General features: G+C 41.7%; 1 protein-coding gene across 5 annotated transcripts in view; it reads right to left on the bottom strand.

Moving 5' to 3' along the window:
• TMC7 (transmembrane channel like 7) overlaps nt 1-15794 on the bottom strand; it is a 62116-nt gene that overhangs the window by 32010 nt on the left and 14312 nt on the right. For all 5 annotated transcript variants that reach the window (XR_003123968.3, XM_025416395.3, XM_025416396.3 and 2 more), the window contains exons 2-6: nt 13346-13589; nt 12341-12489; nt 9251-9418; nt 7170-7252; nt 2112-2257 (exon numbers count right to left, since the gene is read on the bottom strand). Coding sequence is in view for 4 of the 5 variants with exons in the window: in XM_025416395.3 (XP_025272180.1) it covers nt 2112-2257; nt 7170-7252; nt 9251-9418; nt 12341-12489; nt 13346-13589 (790 nt within the window). In the remaining variant the exon portion in view is untranslated. The remainder of the gene's footprint in view (nt 1-2111; nt 2258-7169; nt 7253-9250; nt 9419-12340; nt 12490-13345; nt 13590-15794) is intronic.

The raw sequence follows: 15794 nt of genomic DNA, 5'->3' as shown, positions 1-15794 counted from the left end.
CTCACAGAGGAAAAGTGGTGTGAGAACCATGCATGGTCTCTGGACTCCAAAGTCCATATTCTTTGCCACTTACAGCACTTCCTCATCGAGGGATAGGCCTTTCCCTGTTACATTATATCCAGGCCTCCCTCCAGTCTTCCCCAGGAAGCAATTACAGCCCTGAAGTGAGGAGCCTGAGCAAGGTCTAGAGGTGGACTCACTATTTGACTAATAAAGCTAATTACTTCTGCAGGGCACCTTCCAAGGCCCTGTGACAGCCCCCAGCAATGTGTTCATTTGGTACTCTATTTTATTTTTTCAGAATTTATACAAGATATTTTTGTAATCTTCATCTTAAAGAAGGCCCCTCCAAATTGTCTAAACCACAAGCAGACACTGGATCTGTCCCTGTCATAATCATAGAGTGGAAAAGCCAGACCCCAATCAACTGACATTTCTTTACCAAGCATCTCTCTGCTCCCACAATGAGCCACTGCTTGTTTGCATCAATGTGCTGCCCATTTCACCAGGTGATGGACACACATCACTTAATTTTCATCTCACAGATACCAGCTCAGGGTACGAATGCCCAGCTGGGCTCTGGAGCTTTCTCTAAGGTGAAACTCTAGCCTCCATGGAGGGCAAACTCAATCCTTAACATCCCGGTCCCTTCTATGCCTATGATAAGGAGCTTCGCAGCCTCGTGGCTTATTAACACCTATACTCTCAAAAAAAACAAACAAACAAACAAACAAAACAAAAAAAAAAAAACACCTATACTCTCAAATAGATGGTGAAGTAAGAGAGGTGCCCAACCATGACCCTGCCCGCCAGGCAACATGGTTGGGGTAGAGATAGCAAGCTGTCCATTAAAAACCTGTGGTTCTCCTTCTGTAGTATAATGTTAGTGCTAGGAAGTAATTGCTAGCCAGGAATACTTCCCAGCTTCCTTTGCAGTTAGCCATGTTCTGTGAATAAGCTGTAGCCAATGGAATGTGAATGAGGTGCATCACTTCCACGCCTAACCCATAGACACCTTCCATGTGATACTCCTCTGTGGTTGTTTCCCCTTCCAGCCCTTCCAACTACATGCTGTAGATGGTTGAACTTTGTAAACCTGAGATCCAGAATGACTGAGGAGTCTACCCCCTAACCCGTGTCCCTATTCAGAACTTCATACAAGAAAGATACACATCTTCTATTGTGTTTGTGCTGTCATCTTTTTAGAATAGTTGTTTGTTTAATTAATTAAAAGTGATAATAGTTAATTAATTAAAAGTGATGAATCAAGGATGCCTGGGGTCCCCACAAGGAGCCTGCTTCTCCCTCTGCCTATGTCTCTGCCCCTCTCTCTGTGTCTCTCATGAATAAATAAATAAAATCTTTTTTAAAAAGTGATGAATCACTGAATTCTACTCCTGAAACCAATATTGTACCATATATTAACTGACTAAAATTTGAATAAAAATTTTAAAAATGCAATTTTCATATTCCTCACTATTCCTTTCTTGGGAATTGGCATCTCCCACTAAACCACTCGCCTACCATGGAAATACAAAGTTTTCATATGATGACTTACTGGCTTTAGTTGAAGGGTTAGGGTTGGGTACCTGGAAGAAGCAGAGCCAACAAGTCTCTTCAAAAGGATTTCTGAACCTGTGACCTTGGAAGCTGCCACCAGGAGAATCAGGGATGAAGGAGCCCTTGCTTTTGACTGTTTGGAAGATGTATACCTATATCCTTATCCTTCCTGTAATTTGGAGTGTCCTCCCTTACTTGGTTCTCTCAAATCCCCTTTACCCCAGTTAGTCACAGTTGGGTTTCTGCCACTTATAACCCAGTAGAGACCTGATTAGTATCCACATCAGATCAAAGATAAGGTTAATACAGCACTGGCAAATGCGTGCAATAATGATTGACTGAAGAACCCCGAGGTACTGCTTCAGCTCCCAAATCTTGCCTCTGTTTCTCCAGGTCTCCTCAGCCCACAACATATTCACATACCTTTCTTACTATAGCCCACTTTTGGACTCTGCTTACCTTTTGGGCAATGGCTCCCAAGGTCCATGGACCTCCAACCCCCAGCCATCAAGGGTAATTCAAAAAGAATACAATGACCTGATAAATTTTACCTTTTCACTATCCAAAGAAGGCTCAGGGCCAAGTAAGCAATTGTGCTTAACAAATAAGCCAGGGGCAGATCATATGTGAAGTTCTGAAATTTCACCCCATCAATGGTGTAATGTCCATAAAAGAGGCAGGTCTCCTCCAAGAAACCCTGAAACAAAGCCAAGGGCAATGAGGTCAGACTGGTGAGTTCACTGCAGGGAACCAGATCAGTCTCTGCCTCGAGGAACTCACATGCCAGTTCATCCCTGAATTTCTAGATACCAAAACAATCTCAGGGTCATAAGGAGTGCTCAGTTAGTGCTTGGGGAACAAAGCATCTATAAAACCTGAGCATTAAAAATACAGAGTTGTATGATCTGAAAATGAAATTAAGAAAACAATTCCATATGCAAAACAGCAGAAAGGGTAACATACTTAGGAATGGATTTAACAAATGAAGTGTAAATCTTATATTCTTAAGACTATAAAATATCGTCTAAAAACTTGAAGATCTAAATAAATGGAAAACATTCTCTGTTCATGGATCAGGAGATCCATGGCAGTCTCCAAATTGATCTACAGATTCAACACATCCCTATCAGAATCCCCAGTGGCTTCTCTGTAGTACTTTACCAGCTAATCCTAAAATTAACATTGAATTGTGAGGGACCTAGAATAGTCTAAACAATCTTGAAAAAGAATAATAAAGTTGGGAGACTCACACATCTCAATTTCAAAACTTACTATAAAATAACAGTAGTCAGGAGACTGTGGTATTAACATAAGTACAGACACGTAGAAGGTTGTCAAGGTGCCACAGTCAGTTAAGCGCCCAACTCTAGATTTTGGTTCAGGTCATGATCTTATGGTCATGAGATTGAGCCCCCACATCCAGCTCAGTGCAGAGTCTATTTGAGATTCTCTCTCCTGCCCCTCCCACTCATGCTCTTTCTCTCTCTCAGATAAATAAATCTTAAAAAAAAAAAAAAAAAGAAGAAGAAGAAGAATAGACACGTAGATCAATGGAATAGAATTGAGGCAAAAAATGAAACTATACATCTATGGTCAGTGATTTTTGATAAAGGAAAGAATAGTTTTTTCAAGAAATGGTGCTGAGACAACTGGATTGTGCATGCAAAAAAGAGAGAGAGAGAGAGAGAGAAGGAAAGAGAAAAAGGAAGAAAAAGAAGTTGAACCCCTACTTTATCCCATATATAAAAATCAACTTTTGGATTAAAAACTTAAGTACAAGAGCTAAGACTAGAAAAGAGGACTAACAGAGAAAACAGAGGACTAAAGTCTTTGTGACCTTGAATCTGTCAATGAATTTTTAGATATGACACCAAAAGCCCAAGCAATCAAAGAAAAAATAAATACAGCTTCAACAAAATTAAAAACTTCTGTGCTTCAAAGGACACTATCAAGAAAGTGAAAAGATAAGGCACCTGGTTGGCTCAGCTGGTTAAGCACCCAACTCTTGAGTTTCAATCAGGTCATGATCTCAGGGTAAGGGATTGAGCCCTGCATCAGGCTCTGTGCTAAGTGTAGAGCTGGCTTGGGATTCTCTCCCTCTCCTTCAGCCCCTCCACTCCTCCCTGCCCCCGCTCAGGCAATAAATAAGTAAATAATAAATAAAATCTTTAAAAAGAAGTGAAAAGAGGGACGCCTGGGTGGCTCAGCAGTTGGATGCCTGCCTTCAGCACGGGGCGTGATCCTGGGGTGCCAGGATCGAGTCCCACGTCAGGTTCCCTGCACGGAGCCTGCTTCTCCCTCTGCCTGTGCCTCTGCCTCTCTATGTGTCTCTCCTGAATTAAAAACAAACAAACAAACAACAACAACAACAAAAACCCACAAAGAGATTCTACTTCACAAACTAGGTGGCTATCATCAAAAAGTCAGGTGAATACCAAATGTTGGTAAGAATGTGGAGACGCCATAATCCTCATACACTGCAGATGAGAATATAAAATGGTGCAGCCACTTTGGAAAAGTCTGGCAGTTCCTTAAAATGTTACATACAGGGTTACCATTTGACCTAGTGATTCCACTCCTAGATGTACGCCCCAAAGAATTAAAAGGATATGCACCCAACAAAAACTCACACATGAATGTTCAGGGCAGTATTATTCATAATACCTAAAAAGGTGTAAACAGAAATGCTGGGGGAGGGGGAGGGTGCTCAGTGGTTGACCCTCTGCTTTTAGCTCGGGTCATGATCCTGGGGTCCTGGGGTCCTGGGATCCAGGCCCCCAGCAGGCTCTCCACAGGGAGCCTACTTCTCCCTCTGCCTATGTCTCTGCCTCTCTCTGTCTCTCTCATAAATAAATTTTTAAAAATTATGTGACTATCATAAATAAATTTTTAAAAATTATGTGACTATCATAAATAAATTTTTAAAAATTATGTGACTATCATAAATAAATTTTAAAAAAATTAATTTTTAAAAATTTATTTATGAGAGAGACAGAGAGAGGCAGAGACATAGGCAGAGGGAGAAGCAGGCTCAATGCACCGGGAGCCCAACGTGGGACTCGATCCCGGGTCTCCAGGATCGCACCCTGGGCCAAAGGCAGGCGCCAAACTGCTGCGCCACCCAGGGATCCCAATTTTTAAAAATTAAATCTTAAAAAAGAACAGGTGTAAACAACCCAAATGTCTATCGTGAATGGATAAACAAAATGCAGTATATCTGCACAATGGAATCTTATTTGGCAGGGACAGGGAATGAAAGACTGTTACAATACGGATGAACCTTTAAAAACTCACTAAGTGAAAGAAGACAGAGACAAAAGACCATATACCAGACCATGTATATAGATCATGGTTGCTCAGGGCAGGTTAGGAGGATTGGCAGGGGATACCTAAAGGGTACAATATTTCTTTTTGAGGTGATGAAATTATTCTAAGATTGACTGGAGTTACTTCCATTTTTCACTCTACAAATTCTGTATTTTTTATGATAATCATGTATTCTTATATTGAGTATTTAAGCAAATGTTTTATTAGAACAAAATGTAGAAACAGTAGACTCCACCTTTAATGCTCCTGAAAGCTGGACACACAGGCTATAAAAACTTGCCCAACTATGTGAAACCTGTTTTAAATTGCCCCAGGTTGGTATTAGGGCTGTCATCAATATCAACCTCAAAGTAATGTAACATTATAGGCTAAGATTATAGGGCAAAGATCCAGTGGGCCTAGAAAATAATCCTTCTGATTTGATCATGAGCTCAACTCTTTTCAGCAAAGACAAGCTAGTGTCTAAAGATATTAATTAATTAATGACAAAGACAGAGAGTATGTGAGAGAGAGCACAAGCAGGGGGAGGGCAGAGGCAGAGAGAGTAGTATACTCCCCACTGATCAGGGAGCCTGATGTGGGGCTTGATCCCAGGGCCCCAGGATCATGACCTGAGCCAAAGACTGAGCCACCCAGGTGCCCCAGCAAGCCACTGTTTAATCTCTCTGGCCAAGTCTTCTCTCATAACATATAATTTAGGGAACATTTTTGACCAAATGCATCTAAGTGTCCTACAATTTTTCCTCTAAGGAAGGAGGTTATGGTGTGTGGAGAGCCACAAAGAAAAACCTCTTTTGTGGGATATCATCTACAGAAATGAGGCTAACAGCAGTTCTGGGAATCTGATCCCCTTTGCTTTCACTAATGACCTTGGGTTAGTCACTGAATTTCTTTCCTCCTCACATGTTCTATATAGCTTCCATTTCTTCTTTTGCATGGTGGGAATTTTATTTTATTTTATTTACTTTTTATTTATCTTATTTACTTATTTATTTATTTTTAAAGATTTTATTTATTCGTGAGAGACACAGAAAGGCTAACCCCATAGGTAGAGGGAGAAGCAGGCTTCCTGTGGGAAGCCCGAAGCAGGACTCGATCCCAGGACCCTGGGATCACAACTGGAGCCAAAGGCAGATGCTCAACCACTGAGCCACCCAGGTGCCCCTAAAGGAGTGGTTCCTAACCAGAGGCAATTCTGTTCCCCAGGAAATATCTGCAATGTCTGGAGACATTTTTGATTGTCACAACTATGGCTGCTACTGGCATCTAGAGGCCAGGGGGGCTGCTAAACTTCCTCCAGTGTACAGGACAGTCCCCACAATGAAGAAGTATTGGATCCCAAACATCAATAATGCTGAGGTTGAGAAATCCTGGTCTAGGAGGCAGAGATGGCCACTTTTCATAGCTACATCTTATTTCCTGAAAAAAAGTGGGATAAACAAACGGAAGCACACACCCAAAATTAATTTTTAGAAGAAAGAAGCTAAAAAACCTTTGGAATTACTGTAGGAAGGATAAGCTTAGTTCCAATTTGGAGCAAGGGCTCAAAACCTAGAGATAAACAGACTTTGAATTTCAAGTAATGTATAAGAATGTGTATAAATGTGGTGTGTGCACACACACATGGACACATGTATGCATGACTCATATCTTTGTGTGTGATTTCTGGGAGGAAGAGTCATGGCTTTCATCCAGGTGGTCTGGGACCCCAAAATGTAAGGTTTTGTAATGTTTGAGAAATTAAATAATTCTATCTGGGCTTATTTTCACTGAAACTTCTTTCTTTGGGAGAACTCAGTATTTGAGGCAAGTCAATATGAAGGTGGCAGGGACTAAGAAAAGGCCAGTGGGGGATCCCTGGGTGGCGCAGCGGTTTGGCGCCTGCCTTTGGCCCAGGGTGTGATCCTGGAGACCCGGGATCAAATCCCACATCGGGCTCCCAGTGCATGGAGCCTGCTTCTCCCTCTGCCTGTGTCTCTGCCTCTCTCTCTCTCTCTCTCTCTGACTATCATAAATAAATAAAATTTTTTTTAAAAATCTTAAAAAAAAAAAAAAAAAGGCCAGTGGCTGAAAGCAATAAAATCTATTTCCTGCATATTTTAGCAGCAAGTGGGTGAACATTATCCTTGCTGTTGAAGTCACTGCAAAGCCTGTTTCTTTTTCTAGTTAGTACTTGGGTCAACTCTTGTGTCTGGCTCTAACTGCAGACATTCAGGAATCTGACCTTTAAATTACCCTATGTTCAGTCTATTGAGGGTACAAATACAGAATTAAATACTTACAGTGCCAGAGAGCAAGTCTATGACATAACTATAAAAGTAAATGAGTCCAGAGCTACTTATTGGATATACTGTGCATTGAACATCTGTAAAAAACAAAAAGAACATCAGTAGAAAACAGTTGTACAGTCTCTGTAACTTGTCTATCAACGTTTGTGTAAATATGCATGCACATGCATATACATTGAGAGATGTCACATCAAATTATGTATGGATGTGTTTGTGAATTTGTGGTTTTCTATTTGTCATGCAAACCACAATCCACCAAGTAAGGCAGGATTTTCTCCTCTCACTATCTTCCCTACACATCTATGGATATATGTCTTTTTCTATTCATTCTGTATGTGGGTCAACTTAACAGCATGTGTTTTCTGTTTGTATTGGTATGTTGTGGTTTCGGGTTCATGTTTGCACATGTTTTGGAATATGTGATTGATAAAACTGTGATTCCACTGTAAGCACATCCAATTTTTAAATTTAAAAAAATTTTTTTTTTATTTATTTATGATAGTCACACAGAGAGAGAGAGAGAGAGAGAGAGAGAGAGAGAGGCAGAGACACAGGCAGAGGGAGAAGCAGGCTCCATGCACCGGGAGCCCGACGTGGGATTCGATCCCGGGTCTCCAGGATCGCGACCTGGGCCAAAGGCAGGCGCCAAACTGCTGCGCCACCCAGGGATCCCAGCACATCCAATTTTAAAAGATCTCTACATGTGGGTAAATAAACATACAGGTTCATTAAAACAGCCTATATATTTATACATGCATAAATAACCAATAAATTATTTGCATGCCAATTTTAGTGACACTATTGTATCCTTAAACAGCTAATTCACTTTTTCTGTATCAGTGAGCTATTGCTGTGTAACAAATAACTGCAAAGTCTCAGTAACTGAACATACCAAACATTTATTTTCTCATTCATGGAGCTGTGTTTCAGTTCATTGAGCTGATTTAGGCTGAGCTAGAATGGACTCCAGGCTTCCAATTGGGCTCAGGTCTGCGCCATATGACTTTATTCTGGGGCCCAGGTTGAGGCAATGGTTATCTGGGTGATGCTCTTCTCATAGGCAGGCCAACCACACAAACCATTTCAAGCAAATACTCCACTGGACAAAACAAGCCACATGGCCAAGTGCAATACCAATGAGGCAGAAAGTATTCTCTGCCTACAGTGGGAGGCCCTATAAGGTCACAATTACAGGAGAGGGATACACTGAGGAAATTAACCCAATATACCACTTCTCCTGTAGGCCTTAGCCTCCCCTTTGTTAAAAAAAGTTGAGCCAGTTCCTCCAAAGGCAATTCCAGTTCTGCCATTTTATAATTCTAACATAAATCAGGCTCTGATTCAGCTCACTTACTTCTGACCCTTAGCATAGAGCTTGATACCTAGAGGGGAATCAATAAATGTTTGTAGAATAACAAAAACGTTCCCTATTTGAATACATAGGATGCCCAAAAGTTGTGATCTATCTTGAGAACTCAGTAAGAAAACACAGGTCCAGCACTTGCCATAATGTCTGGCACATGACTGGTGGAAGATAAATGTCACCATTATCAGAAATAAAAGTCTCAAAGTAAAGTTACTAGAGTAGGTTATATCATGTTTGCTATATATTCCACTTTCCTAGCCCACAGGGCTCCCCACAAATGTGTTGGTGAAATCAAGAGTGGCCAAGGTGACTTGCTTGGAGTATTGAGGTATGACAGAAATGACAGGTGCCATCTCCAGACAGGAGCTTTAGAAGCTAGCATGCTTGCTATGGCTCTTTTTTCCTTTGGACATAATGACTGTCAATAGTCCAGGGAGAGGCTGCTCCATCAGCTTGGGCTCCAGAGTGAGGACAACATGGAACAAAGCTACCACCAAACAGTGATGGACACATACCATGAGTGAGAAAGAACTTTTTGTGGTTAATAGGTGCTGAGAGTTATGGGGTCATTTGCTTGGGCAGCAAACCGAGCCCATTCTAATACAAGCACCCACAACTTAGAATATAAAGATTCCCGAGGAAAGAAGCATTGCAGATTAGGTACATAGTGACAAGAACATTTTCACAGCAAACCAGGTCTTAGACTCACCCGTGTCTTTGGATGGAATGAGCACAAAGGTGCTGTTGGTGATGTTGTATTTGGTGAGCAAGACTGGGAGCAAAACCAGCATAAAGATGATCAGAAATATCACCAAATTCAGCAACACCAGAAACCGCAAGAAGGAGAAATAGGACTGAATCCCAGTGCCAAATTTCCCTGGAAAAAAAGAAATCCAGACATCACTGATCAGGAGTATTGACCCACATGCACCCCCCACAGCAGATCCAATCAGCCAGAAAGCTGAAGTTGGAGTACTCTAGGTGGGGGAGGGAGGAAGAAATATTTTGTTCTACTGTTGGCTTTAAGGTTTCTTTTCTCCTTTTTTTCTAAATCTACACTCCATCTTTTTTTTTCCCTCATTCCCTCTTGAATTAACTATCTGACAATGGTGCAAGATAGGACTCAATATCTATGGTTTCTTATAGGAGTATCTAGTTGACTCAGCACTGTTTAGTGAAGAAGCTCGCCTTTCCCCAGTGAACTGCAGTAGTGCTTTTGTAACTGACCACAAATGTATGAATATGTTTCTGAATTCTCACAAGTCACTTTGTGAATGAAAACCTCCAGAAAGGTCATCACTAAACAAGAAAGGAAGCTGGGCATGGTGGCTAAACTCCTGGGCTCAGAAGCTTTTTGGCCTGGATCAAATCCTTTATTTCCTGGATCCACCTCCTCCTACTCTCTGAGCCATGCAAATGATAAATAACTATGAGAAATGTTCTGATGAGGATTAACTAAGCCAATATGAGTAAAATGTTTAACACAATGGCCCATTCATAGTAAAGGCTCAATCAGTGTTAGTTCTTATTATATCACATCAAACATCATGATGTACTTAGATCTCAAAAAAGTACATCTAGATGGTTATATTTTAAGTGAGCTTATGAAGCCCCTTGTCATTTCATTTACAGTCTCCCAATAAAACAATTTAAATAGGTGCTTCACTGAGTAAGTTACCAAGAGTAGTTTAAAGATTTTATTTTATTTATTTATTTGAGAGAGACAGAGAGAGAGAACACAAGGGTGGTGGGAGGGGCAGAGAGAGAGGGAGAAGCAGACTCTCCGCTGAGCAGGGATCCTGACATGGAGTTCGATCCCAAGACTCAGGGATCATGACCTGAGCCAAAGGCAGATGCTTAAGCCACCCAGACGCCCCTGAAGAGTATTTTAAAGGTCTTAAAATATTAACAGTGATAGCATTTCTTCCATTCATCCTGCCACATTCCTTACAAACTTGACAAAATTCCCATTTGAGCAGATTTGAGGAGTTGTCTATAAATCGTTTTTGCTTTATAGTATAAACTATGGGGGCAGCCCTGGTGGCTCAGCGGTTTAGCGCCTGCCTTCTGCCCAGGGTGTGATCCTGGAGACCGGGGATCAAGTCCCACGTCAGGCTCCCTGCATGGAGCCTGCTTCTCCCTCTGCCTGTGTCTCTTATGAATAAATAAATAAAATCTTTAAAAAAAAAAAAAAAAAGAAACTATGTCATCCTAAGAGGTATTTTCCTCCTGGCTCTATGTCACTCAAGATTTAAATGTTTTTTCCTAATTTTATATTTTGGCACAATTTCCAGTTTTTGTATACTTGCTATGGACTGAATTATATTCCCCCTATCTGGCCCAAATTCATATGCTGAAGCCCTAAGCCCTAATATGACAGTATTTCGAGGTGGGGCTTTTGGGGGGTGATTAGGTTTAGATGTGGTCATAAGAGTAGGTCCCCATGACGGGATAGTGTCCTTTGACAAGAAGAGGTGTCAGAGCTCCTTCTCTCTCTCTCTCTCTCCTTCTCTTTCCTCAAGAGCACACAAAGACAAAGTCATGCAAAGACACAGTGAGAAGGCAGCCTGGTCTTGAACTTTCAGTCTCCGGACTATAAGAAAATAACTTCTGTTGTTGAGGCCACCCTGACTAAGGTATTTTGTTACAGCAGCCAGAGCTGACCGACCATACTATAACCCTATTCTCACCAATATAGAAAAGTAGGGGGACACCTGGGTGCCTCAGTGGTTGAGCGCTTTCCTTTGGCTCAGTCCCTGATCCCAGAGTCCCAGGACTGAGTCCCATATCAGGCTCCCTGCATGGATCCTGCCTCTCCCTCTGCCTATGTCTCTGCCTGTGTGTGTGTGTGTGTGTGTGTGTGATGAGCAGATTTTAAAAATCCTTAAAAAAAATATGGAAAAGTAGGGATCTTCAGTATTTTCAGGGCCATGGGCACCTTTGGCAGTCTGCTGAAGCCTAATGAATCCCATCTCAGAATAACATCTTAGGGACACCTGGGTGGCTCAGAGGTTAAGTGTCTGCCTTTGGCTCAAGGTGTGATCCTGGAGTCCCAGGATCAAATCCCACATCGGGCTTCCTGCATAGAGCCTGCTTCTTCCTCTGCCTGTGTCTCTGCCTCTCTCTCTCTCTGTGTCTCTCATGAATAAATAAATAAAATTAAAAAAAAAAAAGAATAACATCTTAAATGCACCAAAGATTAGACTATATGTTAACTAACAAGCATTTAAACTAAAATATTGGGGGGTAAAATGGAATCATATATGCAAAAAATAAAATAAAATAAAATAAAAATAAATGCACCAAATACAGGGCACCAGGCTAGCTTAGTTGGTAGAGCATGTGACCCTTGATCTCAGGGTTGTAAATTTGAACCCCATGTTGGGTGTAGAGATTACTTTAAAAAATTAAAATCTTAAAAAAATAGTAAATGCACCAAATAAAAATGGACATATGGTTATAATATTAAAAACCAAATTTGTGCTGGAATAATACATAAGCATCTTCACTGGCACATTAAATAACAAGACCTAGTGGCAGATCTTACAGATTTACTGCTGCAATTTCAAAATAGTGATAAGCATAAATGATATTCCAAGATAACTGGAAGGGACAGGAAAATATGTGACAAAGATACAGGTTCTGCTAATCCTAACTGGTGCAGTTGTTCCCATTCATCATGGAAGGAAGTGCTAAATTTCATCTAGAAGTTAGGGAAAAGGAAGCTATACTTTCCCCCCAGCCCAGTAGTCTTCTGCAGAGGAGCACGTGCAGAGTGGGGGGGGGGGGGGCGTGGTACCTTCTATGCTGCGAATGTCCTTCCGCCACAGCTCCAGGTGGGTGGTCATCTCACGAGCCTTCCCTATGAACCTCTTCCAGGACTTGCTGCTATACCGTTTCCACTGGTCCCACTCAGATAAATACTTCATCTGGGTCTCCTGAATGTTCCTGCATTAATAAACAATCATGACAATGATAATGAAAGTGTCATCAAGCCTTGGCATCAAATAAAACCTCAGCCAAGAGGATGTGAAGCCCTCATACACTGCTGGTGGAAATGTAAAACGGGGTTGGCCACTAGGGAAAACAGTCTTGATATTCCTCACAAAGTTAAACATAAAAATACCATATGACCCAGAGATTCCACTCCTAGGTAGATATCCCCAAAGAACTGAAAACAGGGTCCCAAACAAAAATTTGCACATAAATGTTCATAGCAGCACTATTCGCAATAGCCAAAAGGTAGAACCCAAATGTTCACCAACCAATGAATGGACAAAATGAGGCATATTCATCCCTATGATGAAATATCATTACCATAAAAAGGAACAACATACTGATACATGTCACAACTTGGTTGAAGAAACTTGAAAACATTATGCTAAGTGAAGGAATCCTGGTACAAAAGGTCACATATTGTATGATTCCACTTATCTGAAATGTCCAGAATGGCAAATCTAGAGAAAAGAGTAGAGTAGTAGCTGGCAGGGCCTGAGGGAAGGGGAAACAGGGAGGAACTGTAGACAACAGTGAGGTTTTGGGGGATTGCGGAGCCACAAGATGGACAGAGCCTGGGTCCCTGAATGACTACAAAGTTTCCCCTTGATCTGAACCTAGGACTCTTAGGTGAAGAAGAAATAAACTGAGCTATTACCTGTTTGGGTAACTTTGTTACCACAGCTTGGTTGACCTTAAGTAATATATTCTAATTATGTAAACTCTTTAGGAAATGCATTCCATGCATAAAACACACCTCTGCCCAAAACAGACATCAGATGCCTTCTAGATGGCCCACCAAACAAACCTTAGCCTCCGCTTCTCAGAGATGTTCAGTGCATACTTCCGAATCGATTGGCTGTTGAGGTTTTCAGTGATTCTTCCTTCCAGCTGGGAACTGTAAGAGGCTGTCGGCTTCAGCAAAGTACCACTTTGCTTGTCTCGAGAAGGAATGGTTGTCCTCCTACGTGCAATGGACCGATAGCTTGGCAATTCTTGAAGGAAATTCACAGGTGGAGAAGAAAAGAAACTGGAGTCCAAAGAGAGACTCTCTGAGCAAGAAAAAAAGAGAGAAAGATCCATCATTGACTCCAGTGAACTTAAGAGCCAAAAAAAAAAAAAATTTTTTTTTTTGCATTGAGACTTGTGTCTCAGAGGCTATACCTAAATCTTGCAGATGGTCACTAGCCTACATCACTGACAAAGGCATTTGTACCTTTTATTATCCTATTTACCAGGTTGGTGCTCAGAACAATGACATCAGCTGCAAATGGGTTCACTTTCAGCAGATGCATGTACAAATATGCTTTAGGTTACATGATAACTGAGTTCCAGTGTTTGGCTGCAGTCACTACCAAATGTGTGACCTCAGGCAATTATCTAAACTCTTCTACATTTGTCAGATAGGGCTAGTACAATTTGCCCCGACTATCTTCACACAGTGTAGGCTATAATGCTGTATGGGATAAAACTCTGAAAAGCATAAAGCACTATGCAAATGCATAGTGATAACATCAACACCAATGACAACAATAATAATAGCATTGACAGAGCATTTCCTGTGCACCAGGCACACAGAATCATGGATCTGGGCTGGCCGTGTGATTTGCTCGGACCAACAGAATGCAGTAGAAGTGATGTTGTCCAGTTCTGGGCCTTGCCAGCTTCTATTGCTCCCTGGATCCCAGTTACTGTCACATGAACAAGCCCAAGCTAACCTGCTGAAGGTTATGACCACTGGAACAGGGATGATCACCCCAGCTGAGACCATCCCAGACAACCTACAGTCAGCTGTCAGCCAGCTGACCACAGATGCCCACACATACTGAGGTAGGTACTACTATCAGTACCATTTTACAGATGAGAAAATAAAGTAGATGGGTTTCCCCAACCCCATGCCCAGGTCCTCAAAGCCATGTATGGTCAGATTCCTGTCTTGTCTCCAGTTCCTCAAGCTCTCTGCCCTCTAATCACACATTTTTTTAGGATCTTTCAGATACTAAGATAAGCTCTGTTCCTTCCTCCTCAGAGCCTTTGCAAATGCTGTTTCCTCTGCCTGGAATGAACTTGCCACACCTATTTATCCTATTAGCTCCTACTCAAATGTCACTTCCTTAGGGAAACTGCTCCTGCCCCACTGCACTATTATAGGTGCCTTGTCACACATTCCCCCACATACACACTAAGTCCTTTACAGCACATCACAATTTGTAAATAAGTACATAATATTTGTAAATAAGTTCATTTGTGTGACTGTGTGAGTACACCTGTCTCCTCCAGGAGACTGGAAATTCTCAGAGGGCAAGAACTGTGATGATGTCTTTACCACTGCACCCCAGGACCTAGCACCATTCTTGATTCAGAGAGGAATTCAATAAATACTCATTAGATGGATGGATGGATGGATGGATGGATGGATGGATGGATGGATGACATTACTATTTTGCCAATGCTTAACCTGTGAGTGGAGGCGCTGAAAACAGAACCAGGTCTTCCTGACTCAAAAATCTGTATTTGCGGGACACCTGTATTTGGCTCAGCAGTTGAGTGTCTGCCTTTGGCTCAGGGTGTGATCCCAGAGTCGCAGGATCCAGTCCCACATCAGGCTCCTTGCATGGAGCCTGCTTCTTCCTCTGCCTGTGTCTCTGCCTCTGTGTGTGTGTCTCTCATGAATAAATAAATAAAATCTTTAAAAAAAAAATCTGTATTTATTACATCAGGCCACTGCTGGAGGCCAAGTTTTGCTGTGCCTTATGCAGGGGTCTAAGAAGGGAGGGCCTTCCACTGAAGTTGAGGGATGCTACCTTCAAGATGGGTTTTACGCCTGATTCAGTTTTTATTGTGGAAAGACTACCTTGAATGGAGATAGGACAGAGAGAGAGGAAGTAGAAAATAGCCATAATTATCTAAGCAGTTACCACCCCCCATAGGCAAAAAAAAATTCTAAGACTTAATATTAGATGCTTGGTTGGAATCCTGACTCTGTTGTTATTAGTGTTGTGTGTCTTTGGGAAAGTTACTTAACCTCTGAACTTGTTTCCTCCTCTCCAATATTCATTCAACAAATGTATTCATCATGTGTCAGATCTGGAGCTAGAGATACTGCCTCAAACAAAGCAAATGCCCTTTTCACACAGCACTTATATTTAGACGAGGGGGCAGGGGAAGATTAGATAGTAAATAGGTGATGAATATTATGCCAGGAGGTGGTAAGCGCAAAAACAAAAACAGAGTAGGGTCTCTCCCGTTTGCAAGGG

This window comes from Canis lupus, chromosome 6 (assembly GCF_003254725.2).
Source record: "Canis lupus dingo isolate Sandy chromosome 6, ASM325472v2, whole genome shotgun sequence".
Taxonomy (NCBI): domain Eukaryota; kingdom Metazoa; phylum Chordata; class Mammalia; order Carnivora; family Canidae; genus Canis; species Canis lupus.
This window is presented reverse-complemented; position numbering and strand designations above follow the sequence as displayed.